A 19,130-nucleotide genomic window follows, 5' to 3' on the forward strand; every position below is an offset into this window, starting at 1 on the left:
GATATTGTTTATGCTCAAACAGCAACATTACACACTAACTAACATAAAAAAATTGAAATCGCAATGAACCACCCCTTTAAAGTATTATAGTTATATACTACACTGTAAAAAAAATATTTTTTGAAGTTGTAAATAAAACAAAAATTATTGGAGTGCTTTAAAATAAAGTAAGTAGTTATTTATTTATTCGTTTATTTAGTAATTATTGTGAAATATGCTTGCAATTTCTAAGTGAATCCTATGCCTATTTTTTTCAGTGTATTATAGTGCGTTAGTATTTATGAATGTTAAGCCTTTGTTTTTGTATTTTATTTTTTTATTTTAATTTTATTTTAATATTTGGTTATTTTATGTGCTTTGTCATTTTTGTTAATGTTTAACTATTTAGGTTTACTTTTTATTTAGTTTTTAAGCGTGGCAGCATTTCTAATTGTTTCTTCCAGTATTTATGTTTTATTTTATTTCAATAAAAACATTTTTTTAACAGTTAGCAATAATAACCCTGCAATGGTCATTTCCATTAATGAATTACAGTAAAAATTAAAGCAATAAATAAAATACTTCTTAACTACTAATAATTACTACCTAATACAAAATACTAATACTATTTTGTAAATACTAAATTTTGCTAAATAATTTTAATAAAAAAATAATAAAATTCCAAAAATTCCAAATATTGTAAATATTGTTTTTTATTTGCATTTGCATTTTTTATTATAGTATAGTAATATGTCATGAAAATTAACTGTTACACTGCAAAATTGTTATGGCCGCCCCCCCCAAAAACCGCTGCCCGGGGAGCAGTTGGGGGTTCGGTGCCTTGCTCAAGGGCACCTCAGTCGTGGTATTGAAGGTGGGAGATAGCGTTGTACATTCACTCCCCCCACCTACAATCCCTGCCGGTACGAGACTCTAACCCGCAACCTTTGGGTTACGAGTCCGACTCTCTAACCATTAGGCCACATATAACATGTCCTAGACAGATTTCTTCAGATTCACCCAATTATTCATCATTCATTCATTTTTGATGCATTGTTTGCTCAAAACACAATGCACACAGATGAAAGGAGAGCAGAATATTCCAGAAGAGGCTTTTCTGAAGAAAATACAGTACGTTTGGGTCCACAGCCAATAACATTTTAAAGATTGCGATGGGCCAGTATCCAACAGAAACACTTCCCATCGTAAAATCACTATCTCACAATGTCAATCCACACATACATACAGTACAGTGTAGTCTCTCTATTGACCCTGTATTCGCAGTGGCAATGCTTCGTTTTTCTTCTCCGTCTCTGTACTATTACAAGTTTCCTTTTTTGTTCCCCTCCTCTTTTTTCTTTGTACTGGCATAATTTATCTCCCCTCATCCGGCATGCCTGGGACACAAGCCAAAACCCAGGTTTCTGCCCCTCTCTGCCTCCGTTCCGTTCTTTCTTCTGCCCTTGATTAAGCCGTCTTCAGGGTCGCGAGTATTGATTTCTGTTATGAGCGTACATTATGATTACAATTATCACATTGCCGCTTATTTTGGAAGTACGACTGCTTGTCTGACTGCACAGATGGCTAGTTTTCATGATCTCCATTTTATTCACTGCAATTAAAGAAGTAGTTCTACCAAAAATTATTTACTCTGTTTGAGTGAACTATTTCAGTAAGTTGCCACAAAATCAAGAGCAAACGGCGAAGAGTAAGCATTGCAGAAGTATATATTCATCGCCTTGTTTGCGCTTAGATTGAGAACAGCAATCCCAGACTGCAAACGTGAGTAGAATCAGTGCACTGAATCCAATAAATCAAAGATAAAACCGGGCAGAACCGGCCATGACATCCAGTTATGGGACTTTGTTGTTTTGCCACAATATTGTGCTTTGAAATTCTCCCGATGCCTCATTATTGTGGGACGTGACGCATGGTGGTGCAACCGTGATGAATATTCTGGGTTTAGGAATCAATCTAGACACATGGGACGCCGGCCTCAACTTAATCTTCTTTCATGCATTTCTTATGTAGCCATTGAGGTTTCGGACGCATTTCCATATTCCACATCTGCAGCCGTGCCCTTTTTGAGATTCCTCAATCTGCTTCCCGTCTGTCTCTCAGTCACATCAGTCGGTAATCGGTGGGAATACGTCTCAATAATGGGATTCTGGGTCTCTGTGGCGTCTGTGATTCAGTTCGCTCTCCTGTTGCTAGTCGTTCATTATGTTTGTGTCTCATGCATCATTCATTGTTGGAATAAAACACGCTCCTCATTCCTGACCTCTCCTGCGTTCTTAACCGTGGCATGATTTTTTTCCATCTTCTTTGTACCATATATACAGTTCCCCTTGTGTATTGCTTTTGTATGCTTTGTCTTTCCTCCTTCGGACATGGCGGTTTTCTATATGCTAATTCCAGGGCTCTTATTTATCAACTTATTTTCTGTTTTTGTGCTGCACACTTCTGATATGTGGACTGCTATTGTTTGCTGTTTGAAGTCAACATGAAATGCAACTCATTTTGCTTCCATATTGTGACATATTTCCAAATGATGAAATCAGTGTTGGTGAAAGTTACTAATTGCGTTTGCATTACAAATTGAAATTAATAAGCCTCAGGCTAAAGTAAGTGCCTCTGCCTCTGCACTTACTCACAATTTCTCTTTAAAAAGGGGTACAGGAAAGATGTGATCGAATAAATGGGAAAACAAAGTAACTTGCGTTACTTATTTAAAAATGTAACTCAGATATTTCATTGAAAATTCAAAATTAATTCGTTACCTTACTAGTTACTTGAAAAAAAGTAATCTGGTTACATAACTTGTGTTACTTGTAATGCATTACCCCCAACACTGGATAAAATAATAATAAAAATAATTAAAAACAACAACAAGCTACCTATTTTTTTTTATATGTATTTTTGCCGCAAAAACAATTTGATGACAGCATTAAAACACTTCTAGTTATGAACAAGTAAATAGTACATTACAAAGAATCATGTGCAGTGTCTTGCATGGACTTTTATGCAGGGCCCTAAATTAATCAGTGACTCATTTTAGTGAATTGGTTTGTTCAGATGTAAATCGGTCAGTTCACAAAAGTAAAATGCTTGATTTACATGAACCGTGTACCGAACAGTTTGATTGGTTGATTAAAATCAATCTACCTTCCCAATGCAAACTGCACTTAACTAAATATTTCACTTCCTAAACTACAAAAAAAGGGAATCCGTGACTCATTTTAGTGAATCAGTTTTAATAAAGTAGTTCTCTTAAGTAAATTGCTTGATTTACATGAAACTTCACTAAATGGAGTCTAACTTACCAATGCAAACAACTGTGTTTAACTAAATATTTTGCTACCAAAAATTCAGGACTTCTACGCATGGCATCAAGTAAATCAGTGACTCCTTTTGGTGAATCGGTTCTTTCATAAAATCCACGAGAATGAAGCCGTTCGCTAAAGTAAAATGCTTGATTTGCATAACAAATCTGAATGGACTGATTCACTAAAATTAGTCCAACTTCCCAATGAAACTACTGGGCTTAACTATTTTTTTTTTTGCTATCAAAAATTCCTCACATAACTTCTACACAATGCCTCAAATGAATCAGTGAGTCGTTTTAATGAGTGAATTCTTTCTTTCAGGCGCATCTTGTGAATGAAGCAGTTTGACAAGTAAACTGCTTGCTTTACATGTTCAGAATAAACTTCAAGTCTAAATTCCCAAAACAAACAAATGTGCTTAAAAAAACAATGTTATGTCACAATACAAACAATGTGCCTCAAATGAATCAGTGACCCATTTTAGTGAATCAGTTCTTTGGGATGGTTCATGTGAATGAAGTGGTCCAGAAAAGTAAAATGCTTGATTTACATGAACGAATTAACTGTTTCATTAAAACTTTCCAGTGCAAACAATTATGCTTAACTGAATATTTCAAAATCCTTACATGACTTTTTACTCAATGCCTCAAATAAATCAGTGAGTCATTTTAGTGAATCAGTTCATACGGACGGTTAGTATGAAAGAAGCAGTTTGCGGAAGTCAGCTGCTTGCATTACATGAACAATCCTAATGAACTCATTCACTCAAATTAATCAACTTCCCAGTGCACTGATTGGAAATTGTTTAGTTGAATCAAGGTGGTTTCTGAAGGTGGTTAGAGGGTATTAATCAATGGACTGATATATCATTCACAGTAAGACCAGAAACGTGTTAAAGTTCAGAGTGTCAGATTTAATTTCATGTTGACTTCCCATCTGTGATAACAGGTAGATGGTTTCATTTACTCAGTGGTTCAGTATGTAACGTCTTTGTGGTAATCCAAGTCATTTTTAAGGTAATCTTATTTAAGACAGTTCATGTAAGAAGACAATAGAGTAGTGTGTCCCGTGTGTCCCCAGGCCCCCTCAGCAGGCGGCAGCGCCGGATCTGGAGGTGATCTCCCAGCAGGTGGAGGATGAAGGCCAGTGCATGGCTCCAGTGCAGCTGGTCAGCTTCGCCTACAGGGACCTTCCTCTAGCTGCCCTGGACCTCTCGCTGGCCGGATCCCAGCTACTTTCCAATCTGGACGAAGAGGACAACCAAGAGGGGTAAGAAGCTACTAGTACACCGGTGATACCACACAGAAACACGTACACACACAATTACGCGGTAGCGTAATTGGGGACTTCCCATTGATTTAGTGCTATGTAACTAACCCAAATAAAAAAAAAGAACTTCTTAGAAGTGAATATAGACATTTAGACTCTTTGTGAACAGTTTTTTTCCTTTTGAACACACAAAAAATTTAAATGTTAAAAAAGAAAAACACTATTTTCAGATTTTATACTTCAAAATTTAATTGTTGTGTTAATTGCTGCTTGTTTTTAACTACTTAGTAGTTTCTCACCAATGTTTTTCAGTGCACCCATAAAGAATAAAATAATAAAAAAGAATACAAATATATTTAATTAATTAAAAATATATAAAAAATAAAAAATAAAATAATTTAATTTAATTTAATTTAATTCCCAAATGGAGTTTTTTGTTCTTCTGAGTGAAAATTGTCTCTCACAAATTTTTTTTCAGTGCACCCATTAAGAATAAAGGAATAAAAATAATAAAAAATATATTTAACTCTTAAATATATATATATATTATGGAATGTCCCCAAATGTAGTTTTTTAAATTTCAATTATTATAACTATTATAAATATTAACGTCACTATTAACTATTTTTAATAAGTTCATAACTATTTTTGCTAAGTATGTACACACACTAGAACTAATCATTTGAAAAACATGATAATATTAAATGTAGAGGCATAATTCTAAATTTTAGTCTAAAATTAATCATTTCCGATAGATCAAATTAACAACCCTTTCTTAGTTCTGCGCTGCTACTCTAACGTAACTTTTTGCCAGTCTCTCTTTGTTAGCGCTCTTGTCACAGTGCCACTTTCAGTTATCATCGGATAAAGGATTCCGTCAAAACATACGCCAGGCTGGGAAAGAAATATTCAGATATCCAAAAAATCAGGAAGAACAGCATACTCTCACTTAGAGCAACGATACTGACTTTTAACTGGAATTTCTGGAATTTATTTAATGCTTGGCAGGGGTGAGGTAAAAATAAGCCCCAGCATGTCTTATAAACAATACTAGCAGTATCTAAAATAGCCGAGATCGCAATCATCTCACATAAAGTAGTACTTTAAAGGAATTTGTTTATAATATGTTGGTATGCTGAAATGATTCATAATGCACAACTATATAGTTCAGGTTTGTTTGTGTATTGTGTTACAGTTAAAAATAAACCCTAAAAGCACTGAGAAATATTTTTGGCTTGATATTTTATATTTATTTTTAAGATTTCAAATGGAAACTCGAACCGAAATTATATCTTGAGAGACAAAAAAATATCATCTTTGAGTGTTACTGCACAATTACACTATCCTGAGACAGACAGAAATCCATAAATTGTTTTGACTGGATAAGTTTTAGATTTCAAAACCGTTACGCGTTTCAATAAATGGATGCATTTCTGTCATTCGTAGCATTTTTTTTTATTTTTGACTAGCATGCCTTTGTGATCCATATCATCCTGTTGCATCGTTTTTTAGATTTTTAGATCAACATTTTTTCTGCTTGTGTAACTAACTCCAGTCTCACAGAGTCAGACTTTTGATTATCGGCACAAAGTCTGGACTGCTTTGCCGCTTGAACAACATTTAAAGGGACCAATCACAGTTCAGCCATTTTTTTGGACATAATAAATGCAAAGGCCAGTGTTGTAATGTGTCAGTTTAATTTTCAAATCTCTCCTACTGCATCTCCCATTTGTTTTCAAATGCCGGATGTTTACCGCAGGAGGTTGGATTCTCGACTACTTCTCACCATATTTTTAAATGCCAGCTTTCAGTGGGTGTATTTGTGTTCCTCAGTGGGTAGTGTGCAAATGTGGCTTTAAAAATCATCTGGCAGCCGCACTGCATGCTGGGAGTGTGGAGCACCCAGACCTCTATGGCGCTGACTGGGTTTTTGGCAGTCGATGCTGCCGTCCCGTCTGGGTAGCGTGACTCACCGTGGACGGCCACTGTGCAATGCTCTGCTACATGCAGGGAAAGTTGACAAACACCATAAGCTTAATTATGGCAGCCGTCACACTGTCCACAAGCCACGCCTGTGTGTGTGTGAGACAGATGGTCCATACAAACTCTCGAGTGTGTGATTGCGTGAGTGTGTTTCTGAGATGTCAGCACAGAGCGTTCTGTCTCTCATATGAGGTTGTGTGATGTTTTTCTGTGTTTTTTTAATACGTTTTTTTTTTTTTTACTGTTTTCATAAACATTTTATTGCATGTAAAACATGTTTCCGATTGTGTCTGAGTCTGACGTGACTATAAATCTATAAATGGCATCCTGTCTCAATGAGTGTTTGTGTATCATATTGCACAGCAGTTTCGCACTTTCACGTTTAAGCATGGTAATAATTTTTCCCAATCCAACTGCAGGCTGCCCCCGACTAAAGATTTTATATTATATTATATATTAATTTAATTTAATTAAATATATACTGGGGGGTGGGGAACTAAAATCATAATGTGCCTTTAATATATAGCCTATTTAATATATAGCCTATGCACCAGCAAAAGTAATGACTAAGTGTTGGGAAAAATTATGTAATTTGTACGATATTAAGTATATTTGTATTATTTTATATATATTACTTTAAATTTAAATTTGGTATCTACAACATTTTTAAGCGATAAAACGTATTACTCACAAGTACGGTTTTCTTTCGATTTGTCGCTCTAACGCATTGTTCTAAAATATTGTTATAAGTATAAGCATAGTATACATTTTTCACAATCCAAATATGTAAACTACCCAGCAAGTTTTGTTTACATTTTTGTTTTATTTTACATGTGGCATCTAGAGCAATTGTAGCTGATAAAAGCTAAATTGTTTAAAAGGTGTAAAAACAATTTTTGGTTTATGTTGTCCCGTTGCTATAATCCACAATGAAATATGTTCTGATTGTCTGTGATTAAATCACATTGCACAACATTTTTGCGTTTTCTCAAAGATTATTTTCAAGATTTTCTTTTTTTCATATTTGGAAGTTTTTGCAATCCAAACATGTAAACTACATTCTAAGTTTTGTTATTTCATTTGTTATATTTTAAGTGCGCTATGTAGAACAATTTTAAGCGATAAAAACGTTTCTTACAAGTACAATTTTCTTTGGTTTATTTTGGCCTGTCACATTTGTCCAAAATTAGATGTTATGATTGTCTGTGATTAAATCACATTGCACAGCAGTTTCACATTTTTAAGTTTAAACATAGTATACATTTTTCACAATCCAAATATGTAAACATCATTTGTTTTATTTTACATGTGGAATGTAGAATCATTTTAATTGATAAAAACTGTAACTTACAAGTAAAATTTTCTCTTTGTTTATGCTGTCCCATTGCATTAATCCACAATGAAATATCTTCTAATTGTCTTTGATTTAATCACATTGCAAAGCAGTTTTGCGTTTTTTCAAAGTTTTTTTTCCTTTACATTTTCGCAACCAAATATTTCAACTTCATTCTAAGTTTTGTTGATGTCATTTATTGTATTTTAAGTATGCTACCTACAACAATTTTAAGCGACAAAAGCTATTCTTAGAAGTAGAATTTGCTCTCGCTTTATTTTGGCCCATCGCTTTGATGCAAAATTATTGATGTTATGATTGTCTGTGATTGAATCACATGGCACAGCAGTTTTACGTTTTCAAGTTTATGCATTGTACATGTAAATTACATTCTAAGTTTTGTTAACGTCATTTGTGTTGTGTTAGGTGTGGTATCTATAACATTTTTAAGTGATAAAAGCTATTAAAGTACAATTTTCTTTCGGTTTATGTCAGCTCATTGCATTATTCCACAATTAAACGTTTTAATTCTCTGTGATTTAATCACATCACACAGAAGTTTTGCCTTGTCAAGTTACACTTGGTACTAATTCTTCAAAATCCAAATATGCAAACTTTATGCAAAAAAAGTTTTGTTAACGTCATATGTTTTAACATTTTTAAGTGTTAAAAGCTATCACTTACAAGTACAGTTGTCTTTCTATTTATAGCTTATTAGTCCAAAATGAAATATGTTTTGATTGCCTGTGATTGTAGCACATTGTACAGCAGTTTCACGTTTTATCAAAGTTTACATAACATTTTCGTAATCCAAATATGTAACCTACAGACAAATTTTTGTCATTTGTTTTATTTTAGTTGGTATCTTGACATATTTTAAAACAATGTACTGTGACTTAACCTAACAGCAGCCAAAATATAGTACATTGTTGTGAAAATGTCGTGAAAAAAAAGAAAGCTCTGCACTTTCTGGGAATTCTGTCAGGTATATTTTCTGTTAGGACATGCTTTCTGTCAAGGATACTTTTCATCAGATTTGCTGAGTTAAATTATCTACAAAACATTTTCTGACATACAGATTTCCATAGAAGGCTCAATCAAATTTCACCCCACCAGCATGTCAACAGCTTTGCTTCCGTCTCCCGTAACTGTCAGTAGAGAAAGCGAGAGCACAGTCACGTCACAGGTCATGTTTCTGGTGTGACTCACATCTGAAGCATGTACTCAATGATAGACAGGATATATTTGCATGGTTTGATGTCAGTTTAAGCCTTATTTGAACTAAGCTAATAATAGAAACATGCCACAATGACAGCTCGTTTATTATCCCGAAGCTTTAGTGAATGCAAAACAATATTAGTATTTAAATAACGCATGGCTTACATTACAGAAATGATCATTATTTCTTTATTTATAGTTTTCTATTTAGAGAAGGACATATTTGTAATGATTTTGCTTGTTGTTATTATATTTAATGTAGACATGGTCCTTGAGATGTAATATTTTATTGGATTATTATCGTATTTGAAGGTAAGATAAGACATTTAATGCAGATATGTGCATCTCTTCATAATTAAAGCTCCAGCATTTTGACTCTAATTGGCTTTTTGAAAAAGATATAAAATGGCTTGAATTTTATGGGCAGGCTTTAAAAAAGGTAACACCACCAAGTTTAAGTTCACTCTCTTATGCTCACCAAGGCTGCATTTATTTGAGCACAAATACAGTAAAAACAGTAATATCGCAAAATAGTTTTATTTGGACGTTTTTGCAATCCAAACATGTAAACTACATTCTAAGTTTTGTTATTTCATTTGTTATATTTTAAGTGCGCTATCTAGAACAATTTTAAGCGATAAAAACGTTTCTTACAAGTACAATTTACTTTCGGTTTATTTTGGCCTATTGCATTTGTCCAAAATTAGATGTTATGATTATCTGTGATTAAATCACATTGCACAGCAGTTTCACGTTTTTAAGTTTAAGCATAGTATACATTTTTCACAATCCAAATATGTAAACATCATTTGTTTTATTTTACATGTGAAATGTAGAACAATTTTAATTGATAAAAACTAGGGATGCACCGATACCACTTTTTCCAGTACTCGCCCGATACCGATACTTTTATTTTTCACCGCCGCGCGCTCAATCCACTCAGCGTGCTTTGTTTATCAGCTCGCGCACATCAGCTATACAGACGTTAATACTGAATGTTTAACATTATATTCATTGCATACATATACTTCGTAGACATCCTTAATCTCTTATAACTCCATTCTGCTGTCTGTTGTTCTGTTGTCGGTGTTTCATTGTCTGAATATGGCACTTAACACATGCTGTGTGGTATCGGCGTTTGTTATCGGGGCATTTTAACGAGTACGAGTACGAGTACAGGAGCTCAGTATCGGGCCCGATACCGATACCAGTATCGGTATCGGTGCATCCCTAATAAAAACTATAACTTACAAGTAAAATTTTCTTTTGGTTTATGCTGTCCCATTGCATTAATCCACATTTATTTGAGCACAAATACAGTAAAAACAATAATATCGCAAAATAGCTTTACAATTTACAATAACTGTTTTCTGTTTGAATATATGTTAAAATGTGATTTATTTCACATGATCGTTCAGAAATCATTCTAATATGCTGATTTGCTGTTCAAGAAGCATTTTTTATTATTATCAATGCTGGAAACAGTTGTGCTGTTTTATTTTTGTTTGTTTTGTTTTTCATTTGATGATGAGAACGTTTAAAAGAACATTTATTTTCTTTATTTATTTAAAATCGAAATATTTTGTAACATTAGAAATGTCTTTACTGACACTTTTGATCAATTCAATGCATCCCTGCCAAATAAAAGTATTCATTTTATAATAAAAATAAAACTGACCCTAGAACGTCTCACAACTTGTCTTGATCTACATGATTCCTTTAATCAAGACAGACTCTTTGATCATTGTGTTTCACACCACAGCAGATGTGAAAGCGATCATGCAGTCTAGCACACTCACTGGTGGGCTGCACGTGGACGGATGGTTGTAGTTGTGAACTTCAGGGGGCATTTGCAGAGCTGGCAGTCTCAGTGCAGGGGCAAGACATCCAATGTGTGGCCTATTATTAGCATGTGCTGGCACTAGGGCTTCCTGGGCGGAACAGAGGGGTGGTGTGCGTGTGGACTGCCCAAAATATTCATGCTTTCTTCTATGTTTTTCATAACAAAAGATACTTGACTGAGGAAAAAATGGATAATAATAAAAAACATTTGGCATCTAATTATGATTTCCTATTTTAATGCACTTGGTCGCAAAGAAGGGGAAATTATATGCTATTAATTGCTAAATAGTTTATAAGAAGAATAATAATAATAAAATTATGTAATGTGTTGGTAGGCTGCCCATATTTTTTAGTTTAATTTATGAACTAGATTTGTACATTTTGATTTTCACAAAAAAATTACAAATCTAGTTCATAAACTAAAAAATATGGGCAGCCTACCAACACATTACAAAATTGATTTTGTATATAAACTATTTAGCCTTTTTTATTAATTAATTAATTAACTTATTTATTTATTTATTTTTGTAAATGAATTCTATTGCTCCCTGGAGTATTGAGGGATTTGTTTTTGCTACAGTAATGCAAAAAAACGCATGATTTGCTAACTTTTTGTTTATGACATTTAATTAACCAAATTAACCAAAAACCTTTTTATAAATTAATGTTTATTATCTTAGATTTTGCCCCTTGACTTTTAAAAAATTATTTACTTATATAATAAGTAAATAATTATGTGCTAATTATGAGATAACAAGCATCAAAGTTTGATTTCAACCATTAATTTCATTTTGATTTCAATCTTTGACATGGCCTTACACAATCAATATTGAAGATATAAAGGTTATATTTTCACAGACTGTTCTACATCTTTATAAAGGATGATTTTATGTAGAAAACAGAAAATCACAAAAAAATGACTTTAGCTTTGTTTTCACAGGCAGGGTCACATTTAATAAATTAATGATTATTCTTTTAGATTTTGACCTTTGACTGTTTATTTTTTAATTAATGCATTATATATATTTTATCTGTAAAATGCAATATTATTATTTTTAATATAATCACATTTTTAAGTTACAATTTAAAGACTGAAATAATATTCAGATAAACTCAAATTTAGCACTGAAGTGTGACATCCTCATAACTATTATGAGATTAAAGGCATGTTCACACCGGGACGAATATCGCGCGCGATTATTGCCGACGTTTAACGCCTCGTGACTAAACAAAGGGCGCCAATGAGAGTGTGCACACCGATGCGCAAAATGAGAGGCGTAAAAAGCGTCATTTTTTAAAAAACGCCTCGGGCTCGTTTTTTGGTTTGACGTGCCGCATTAAAAACTGGCCGACCAATGAGATTGGCGCTTTTGTTCACGTGCCTGGAGCTGCTGAAGTTACAGTAAAATACGACTTGGTGGCGCTCAAGCACAAAACGGTCTTGCCGAGCACACATTGATACCTAACAACGAAGAGGAAGTAAGTAGACCAAGAAGATACATCGAGGCAAGATGAATGTAGAGCTGCTGGTCTCATTGGTGTCTGAACACAAAGGGCTTTATGACAAATGCGACAGCGACTACAAAAATCTCGATAAGAGGGAGTTGTTATGGAGAGGAATTGCAGATCAAATAGGATTCGATGTGTACCGGGGTATTTCTGTTTTTCATTAAGCACCATCTAATGTCAGGAAGTGAATTTGCACGTTCACTCGGCTCATCGCCAGCGAAGATTGCTTGGGTATGAACACAAAAGACGCGTCGAAAAACGTCGGCGATAAGCGCGCACGATAATCGTCCTGGTGTGTACGAGGCTTAATGGTGTGCTGTTCAAATAAAGAGTCTCTCAGAGATTCAGCAGATATTTTATGCTTAGCTTTGTTGTTGTTTTTGTATTTTATCTTCTCTTTCTCTTTTCCTGAAGTGCTGAGGTTTGTCTGCTGGCTGTGACAATTGTTTTTAGCTTTTGCTTGCTTGCTCTTTGTCTGACATTGTCAGTGGAGCATGCTCTTTCCTGCTGATCTGAGACCAGCCGCTCTCTTTACTATTACATTTAAAAGCAGTGAATGTAAGAGAAACGTGTCTTAGATCAGCATGCAACTTTTGACATTCGCAGCGTTCACTGGAAATCAGTCTGTCCTATTTGCTTTTGACCCAGAACCTGCAAATAAAAGCAGACAATTCTCAAAAGACGGCTCAGAAAGAATGATTATGCATTATCATTCATTTGAGGCTTCTTTATGGGGCATTTTATCATTATTTGTGGTAGTTTGCCAACCTTGAAGACTGACGGACCTTGGAGTTTGGAGCTGTACTAGGAGTTGAGGATTTATTTGCTATTGCTCATACTTCGGGACAGGAATTAGAACACCCCTAACCATAAATATTAAACTTTCAATGTCTAACTTGTCCCTTGACATTTGTATTATGGGTATGAATTATGCATATGCATAATTTATACCTTATACCAAAACACTCTAAAACACATTAGCAATCACAAAGTAATCATGGCATATTTTTCGTTCACTCACTTTTTTTTATGTAAAAATATATTTGTATATTACTATACATTTACTCATTAAATACTTTATGTGGCATATGATGGCAAAAAAGAGGTTGTTCTGAGGAGTTATCTAAGGCTTATTACCTTCCAGCTCTTGGTTTATCTCAATTGTAAGATAATGGCACACTTCTGAGAAATAAAGTTGCATTCTGAGATATAGTCACAATTGTGAGATATTAAGTTGCATTTAAAAATAGGGACACAATTACAAGAAATTGTCACAGTTGTGAGATTTTAAGTCAGAATTGTTACATATAGTCACTTTCTGAGATACAAAGACACATTTCTAAGAAATTAAGTCACAATTGTCAGATTTTGTATAGAATCATGAGATACAGTTTTAAAATATAAAGCCACAGTGACAAGAAATATAGTCGTAATTGTAATATTTAAAGTCAGAATCTTGGGATATAGTCATATTCTGAGATATAAAACTACAAATAAAAGAAATAAAGCCACAGTTGTGAGATTTAAAGTCATATTCTGATATATAAAGTCACAGTTACAAGAAATGAAGTCGCAATTGTTCGATTTATAACATTAAGTTATTATCGTTAGATTCAAAGTCACATTCTTACATAAAAAGCTACAAATGAAAGATTTTTGTGAGATTTATTTTTCACATTCTGAGATAAAAAGCCACAAATACAAGAAATGAAGTCGCAATTGTTCGATTTATAACATTAAGTTATTATCGTTAGATTCAGTCACATTCTTACATAAAAAGCTACAAATAAAAGAGATTTTTGTGAGATTTATTTTTCACATTCTGAGATGAAAAGCCACAAATACAAGAAATTAAGTCACATTCGTGAGATTTAGTCAGAATCATGAAATATTAAAGAGACAGTTCACCCAAAAATGAAAAATTACCCCATAATTTACTCATCCTCAAGCCATCTTAGGTGTATATGACTTTGTTCTTTCAGACAAATACAATCTGAGATATATTTAAAAATGTCCTGGCTCTTCCAAGCTTTATAATGGCAGTGAATGTGGGGCTGAGAATTTGAAGCCCAAAAATGAGTAAATCATGGGGTAATTTTCATCTTTGGGTAAACTATCCCTTTAAGTCATTTTCTGAGATATAAAGCTACAACTATAAGAAATGAAGGCACCATTGTAAGATTTAAAGTCTTGTTCTAAAATATAAAGACACAGTTACAAGAAATTTAGTCTAATTTGTAAGCTGTAGTCACAGTTGTAAGATCCAAAGTCACATTCTTACAATAAAAACCACAAATACAAGAAACTAAGTCACAATTTTGAGATTTAAAGTTGATAAAATTACAGTTATAAGAAATTGCAGTTGTGAGACTGAAAGTCAGAATCATGAGAAATAGACATATTCTGAGATATAACAGCAGAATTACAAGAAATGTCTCAATTGTGAGAACAGTTTGTGAGAAATAAGTCCCAATTCTTAGATATAGTTACAATAATGAAAAAGGTCACAATTCAGAAAAAAATAAGTCACAGTAAGCATTTTATTTTTGTTTTCCCTTTGATGCTGAAACAGGCTTCCAAAAAAAATTCTAGTTTATCATTTTCTTTCCATTTCTGTAGCAGCGAATGTGAAACCATTATCAGACCCCAAAGAGCAGGTTAAAAAGCCTTGGCTGCACTTAATAGATTGTTGTGATTATTGCTCTTGGAAATATCTTATGTATGCTGTGTGATTATTATGTTATTTCATATATTCATTTTTTGTGAAGGCTGTAAGTTTCCTTTTTAAAAATTATGCCTTGAAGGAACATAATGGCTTAGATCAAGCCATTGCAGGCAGACTCAGATCTATTTTTCACCGGCTCATGCCAATAATGATTTCTAGAATCAACAGTAATCGCTTTCCCGGGTTGAATTACTAATGTGATGGGGTTTTTGAGAGTGACATGCAATTGAGATGTCTGTCAAAACACTGATCGGTTCTGGTGAAGATTTGCGGCTTCGTTCTTTGTTTTTGTTTGCCCTTTAGTTGTTCTCTAAAAGTCAAGACCCTCGCTGAAGTTTACTGAGGCCGGTGACGCGATGCCGTTAATGCTACCGCAAGTGAGGGTGATTTATGTGGAGGCTTGAAGGCGCTTGTGGTACAGCTTTGTGCTCCTTGATTGCTTTTTCTAAAAGTGATTTCCTCAGAGACCAACTTGATGCCTCCTCAACCTCTTGTTGCCGGAGACTCGCTGGCCGAGTTAAGCTACTAGTGAAGCCGTGGTGTCCGTGTCCATGTGAACATATGCTTGGCCGCTCCATCTGCTGCCTTCCTTGTGTTTTTAGTCAGTGTTTTGTAAGTCATGGGTAATTATACTGTAGTTTATATACGGATTCTGTCCGGATTCAAGCTAAATCAGATTTATTTTTGCAGAGCATTTATTTCATGAAGAAGAGGTACTGCTGATGTATAAATGTTATAATTTAAAGCAAATATAAAACATAATATAAAATGCATGTGACGTTTACAGTATTGATTTTTAAAAAATCCTCTTAAAATTAACAATAAAACATGTTGCCTTTCATACCATTTAAAAACTTGTACAATCATACAGTATATTACGCCAGTCAATTTATGCTGCCTTTTTATACATAATTTGGCTCAATTCTAAGGCTGCATTATGTATCCTTCACAAAGGCGATTCCAGAATGCATTATTTGCAACAATTTCTGTGAAAATGTTCACATGAAATAGTGAAAGGAATTGAGGGAAATAATAATTATGAATATATATGTATATATTGGAAGGCACCGATATTATTTTTTAAATTTTATAGCTGTTAACTGATGAATATATTAAAATATTGTTACATTATTCCTAAATAATTCTGTACTATAGTATTTTTGTTGTATAGCTGAATCCTAATAAATATATAAAAATATTTTTTAAATATTATAATTTTGTAAAATAATTTTTTTATTTATAGTCAGCAACCAATATATATATATTTTTTTATTTATTTAATTTAAAAATTTTATATTACATTTTATATTTTATTTTGAAAATATTCATTTTAAGATGGATATTCCAAAAAAAAAAGGATATTTATTTTGAGATTTGCTAAAGATTACATTTAACAGTGTTATTAAATTAAATTTGTTATACAAATTGGGAAAATAAGCATAAAAGTAAATGTTCATTATTGACATACAAATTAAAAAAATATGTTTTGCGTCCCTGCTCTCTTTTTTTATTTAGTACCAAAGAGTATTGTTAAAAGTAGTACCATCTAATAAAACTGCACTAATTCACCCAATATTTTGCATTTCTTTTTGTACTTTTTAGAATATCATGTAATGTTACATGTGCTTACGACCAGGGTTGCCAGGTTTTCACAACAAAAAATTGTTGCTACTCAAAACTAGCTCAATGGCGTTTTGAGGGGGTCCCCCAGTAAAAATCGCATTCCGGGGGGTAAAATACACGTTTTTTTGGCTAGGTTCCCCTGGTAAAATTCGCATTGCAGGGTCTAAATATCACGTTATTGGGGTTGCCCACGACAACAGTGTTAAAGAAGTCCAATTCTGCGGGAAAACCGTGGACTTGGCAACACTGCTTATGACCAACTCTTGCAATCAACCTTGACACTCTCTTGCATGTGACATGAGAAGCATGGCTGTGTGGCGTATACAAATGACTGTTGCCTGTGAAGAACATTTCAAATCAGTTGTTTTTAAGTTCTGTTTTGGCTAGGACAGCAACGACAGTATGTAGACAGCAAGGCACCGCTAGAGTTTAGAATAAAGCCTCAAAGTATTCTTTCCTGTTCATTTTTCTCCTGGAGCAAGAGCGGGAGCGAGAGAATCTGTTTTTGACCGAGAGGCATGTATGACAGCACATTTCTCCAGTTCACAATCGATCAGTTTCATGGTGTAATTCAGCCCTCTCTGGTCGGCTGTTTGCTGCGGTTCAATCTGTCTCTCCTGCGTCTCACGTAGTGCTGATACTGATGTCTCTATAAACCTGTCCACTCTCCAGCACATGCATTTCCACCCTGCTTCTTCCACTGTACGGTGTATGTGCACAGGGTTAGCTAAAGTGCAAATTAGCATTTCATGTTTGGGAATGTATGTGTCTGCATCATTGTTTGGTACTGAATATTTGAAAGTCATTTGTGTTCTTTAAATCTCTAGTCAGGCATGTCGAGATGATAGTCAAAGAAAATTAAAGTATTTTGGCACAAATATCAGACTCCCAGATTTGAGCAAAACTGCTTCACTCTTCATTAACATTTGAAAAAGGACCCCCCTCCCAGCAAATCAAAGTCATGTTATGCAAACAAAATGCAGATAAAAAAAAAAAAACAGGAAAAAAATATATCAAGGTCAAGGTCAATAAGTTCTCTTAAAGCTATAGTTCACCGAAAAATAAAAATTCTATCATCATTTACATACTTTGTTCTAAACCTGTATGAGTTTCTTTTTTCTGTTAAACACAAAAGAATATATTTTGAAGAATGTGGGTAACCAGACAGTTGATGGTCCCCATTGACTTCCATAGTATGGAAAAAAAATACTATGAAAGTCAAAGGGGACCATCCACCTTTTTTATTTATTTATTTTTTTTTAATATCTTCTTTTGTGTTAAACAGAAGAAATAAACTTATATAGCATTGAAACAACTTGAGGGTGAGTGAATGATGACAGGATTTTCATTGTTGGGTGAACCATCCCTTTTATGTATCAGATAAGTTGTCATTTTCTTATGACAAGACTAGGTTAGTTCAAGTTGTAAAATGCAGTTTGAGTCATATGGACTCATATGTTATTACATTTTACTTTATGGTTACGCCACATGACATATTTATTCATTAAATTGAAATGGCATGCCATGTGGTGCAACTCCCCCAAAAACATATTTTAGAATTAATTCATGATATTTGTTAAAATAAATAAATACCTTTGAAAATGTATTAAATTTTTGAAAATGTTCAATATGTGTGCCCTTACATATGTTCAAGGTGTAAGGAAAATATGTTAGTACTTGATTTCACCACATGACATTTGCACATGAGTCATTAAATGTAAACGTTTTTTGAAAATCATGTTAAATTAAATCAGTAAATTCCTAACTTTGCATATATTTTAAACTAGAGTTTTAAATCTTTATTTTTTTTAGTGAAATTGAATTTGGAAGTTAAAGATGTCAGTCGAAGCCAAAAATAAAGCTATGCTAATTAAATTTGGGTAAATGAACTCATTATGGTGTTCAGGGTGTCATGTTCGCATAAATTAAACCAGTCATAGTAAAGTTATTTGGCATTGAGCTAACCAGTACCAGCACTTCCTATACGCAGAGTACACAATTTGTGTAGGGCATCAACTCCCAGGGGGCACCATCCCAGTAGCACAAAAAAAAAAAAAAACTTTCATTCTAAATTAATATTAACATATACATAAATAAAAATAGAAACATGAACATATATATAATTATAAAAAATGCATTTTACTGTGAACTAGGGCTGCCCCCTAATAGCCGACTAATCGTTAGTCGACCAGAAGAGGCTTGGGCGACCAAAATTGTAATAGTCGATTAGTCGCAGAAAAAAAAAATCCACAGGCGAAGTCACGCAGTCCGTGACTAACAGATCGTTAATGGCTAGTCTATGTGGTAATGCAGGACATCCAAA

At 33.7% G+C, this 19,130-nt stretch overlaps 1 protein-coding gene across 1 annotated transcript in view; it reads left to right on the forward strand.

Moving 5' to 3' along the window:
• tmem266 (transmembrane protein 266) overlaps positions 1–19,130 on the forward strand; it is an 81,734-nt gene that overhangs the window by 30,614 nt on the left and 31,990 nt on the right. The window contains exon 3 of the mRNA XM_016448500.1: positions 4,386–4,574. Coding sequence (XP_016303986.1) covers positions 4,386–4,574 — 189 coding nt within the window. The remainder of the gene's footprint in view (positions 1–4,385; positions 4,575–19,130) is intronic.

Source organism: Sinocyclocheilus anshuiensis, unplaced genomic scaffold (assembly GCF_001515605.1).
Source record: "Sinocyclocheilus anshuiensis isolate Anshui unplaced genomic scaffold, SAMN03320099.WGS_v1.1 scaffold387, whole genome shotgun sequence".
Classification (NCBI taxonomy): Eukaryota; Metazoa; Chordata; class Actinopteri; order Cypriniformes; family Cyprinidae; genus Sinocyclocheilus; species Sinocyclocheilus anshuiensis.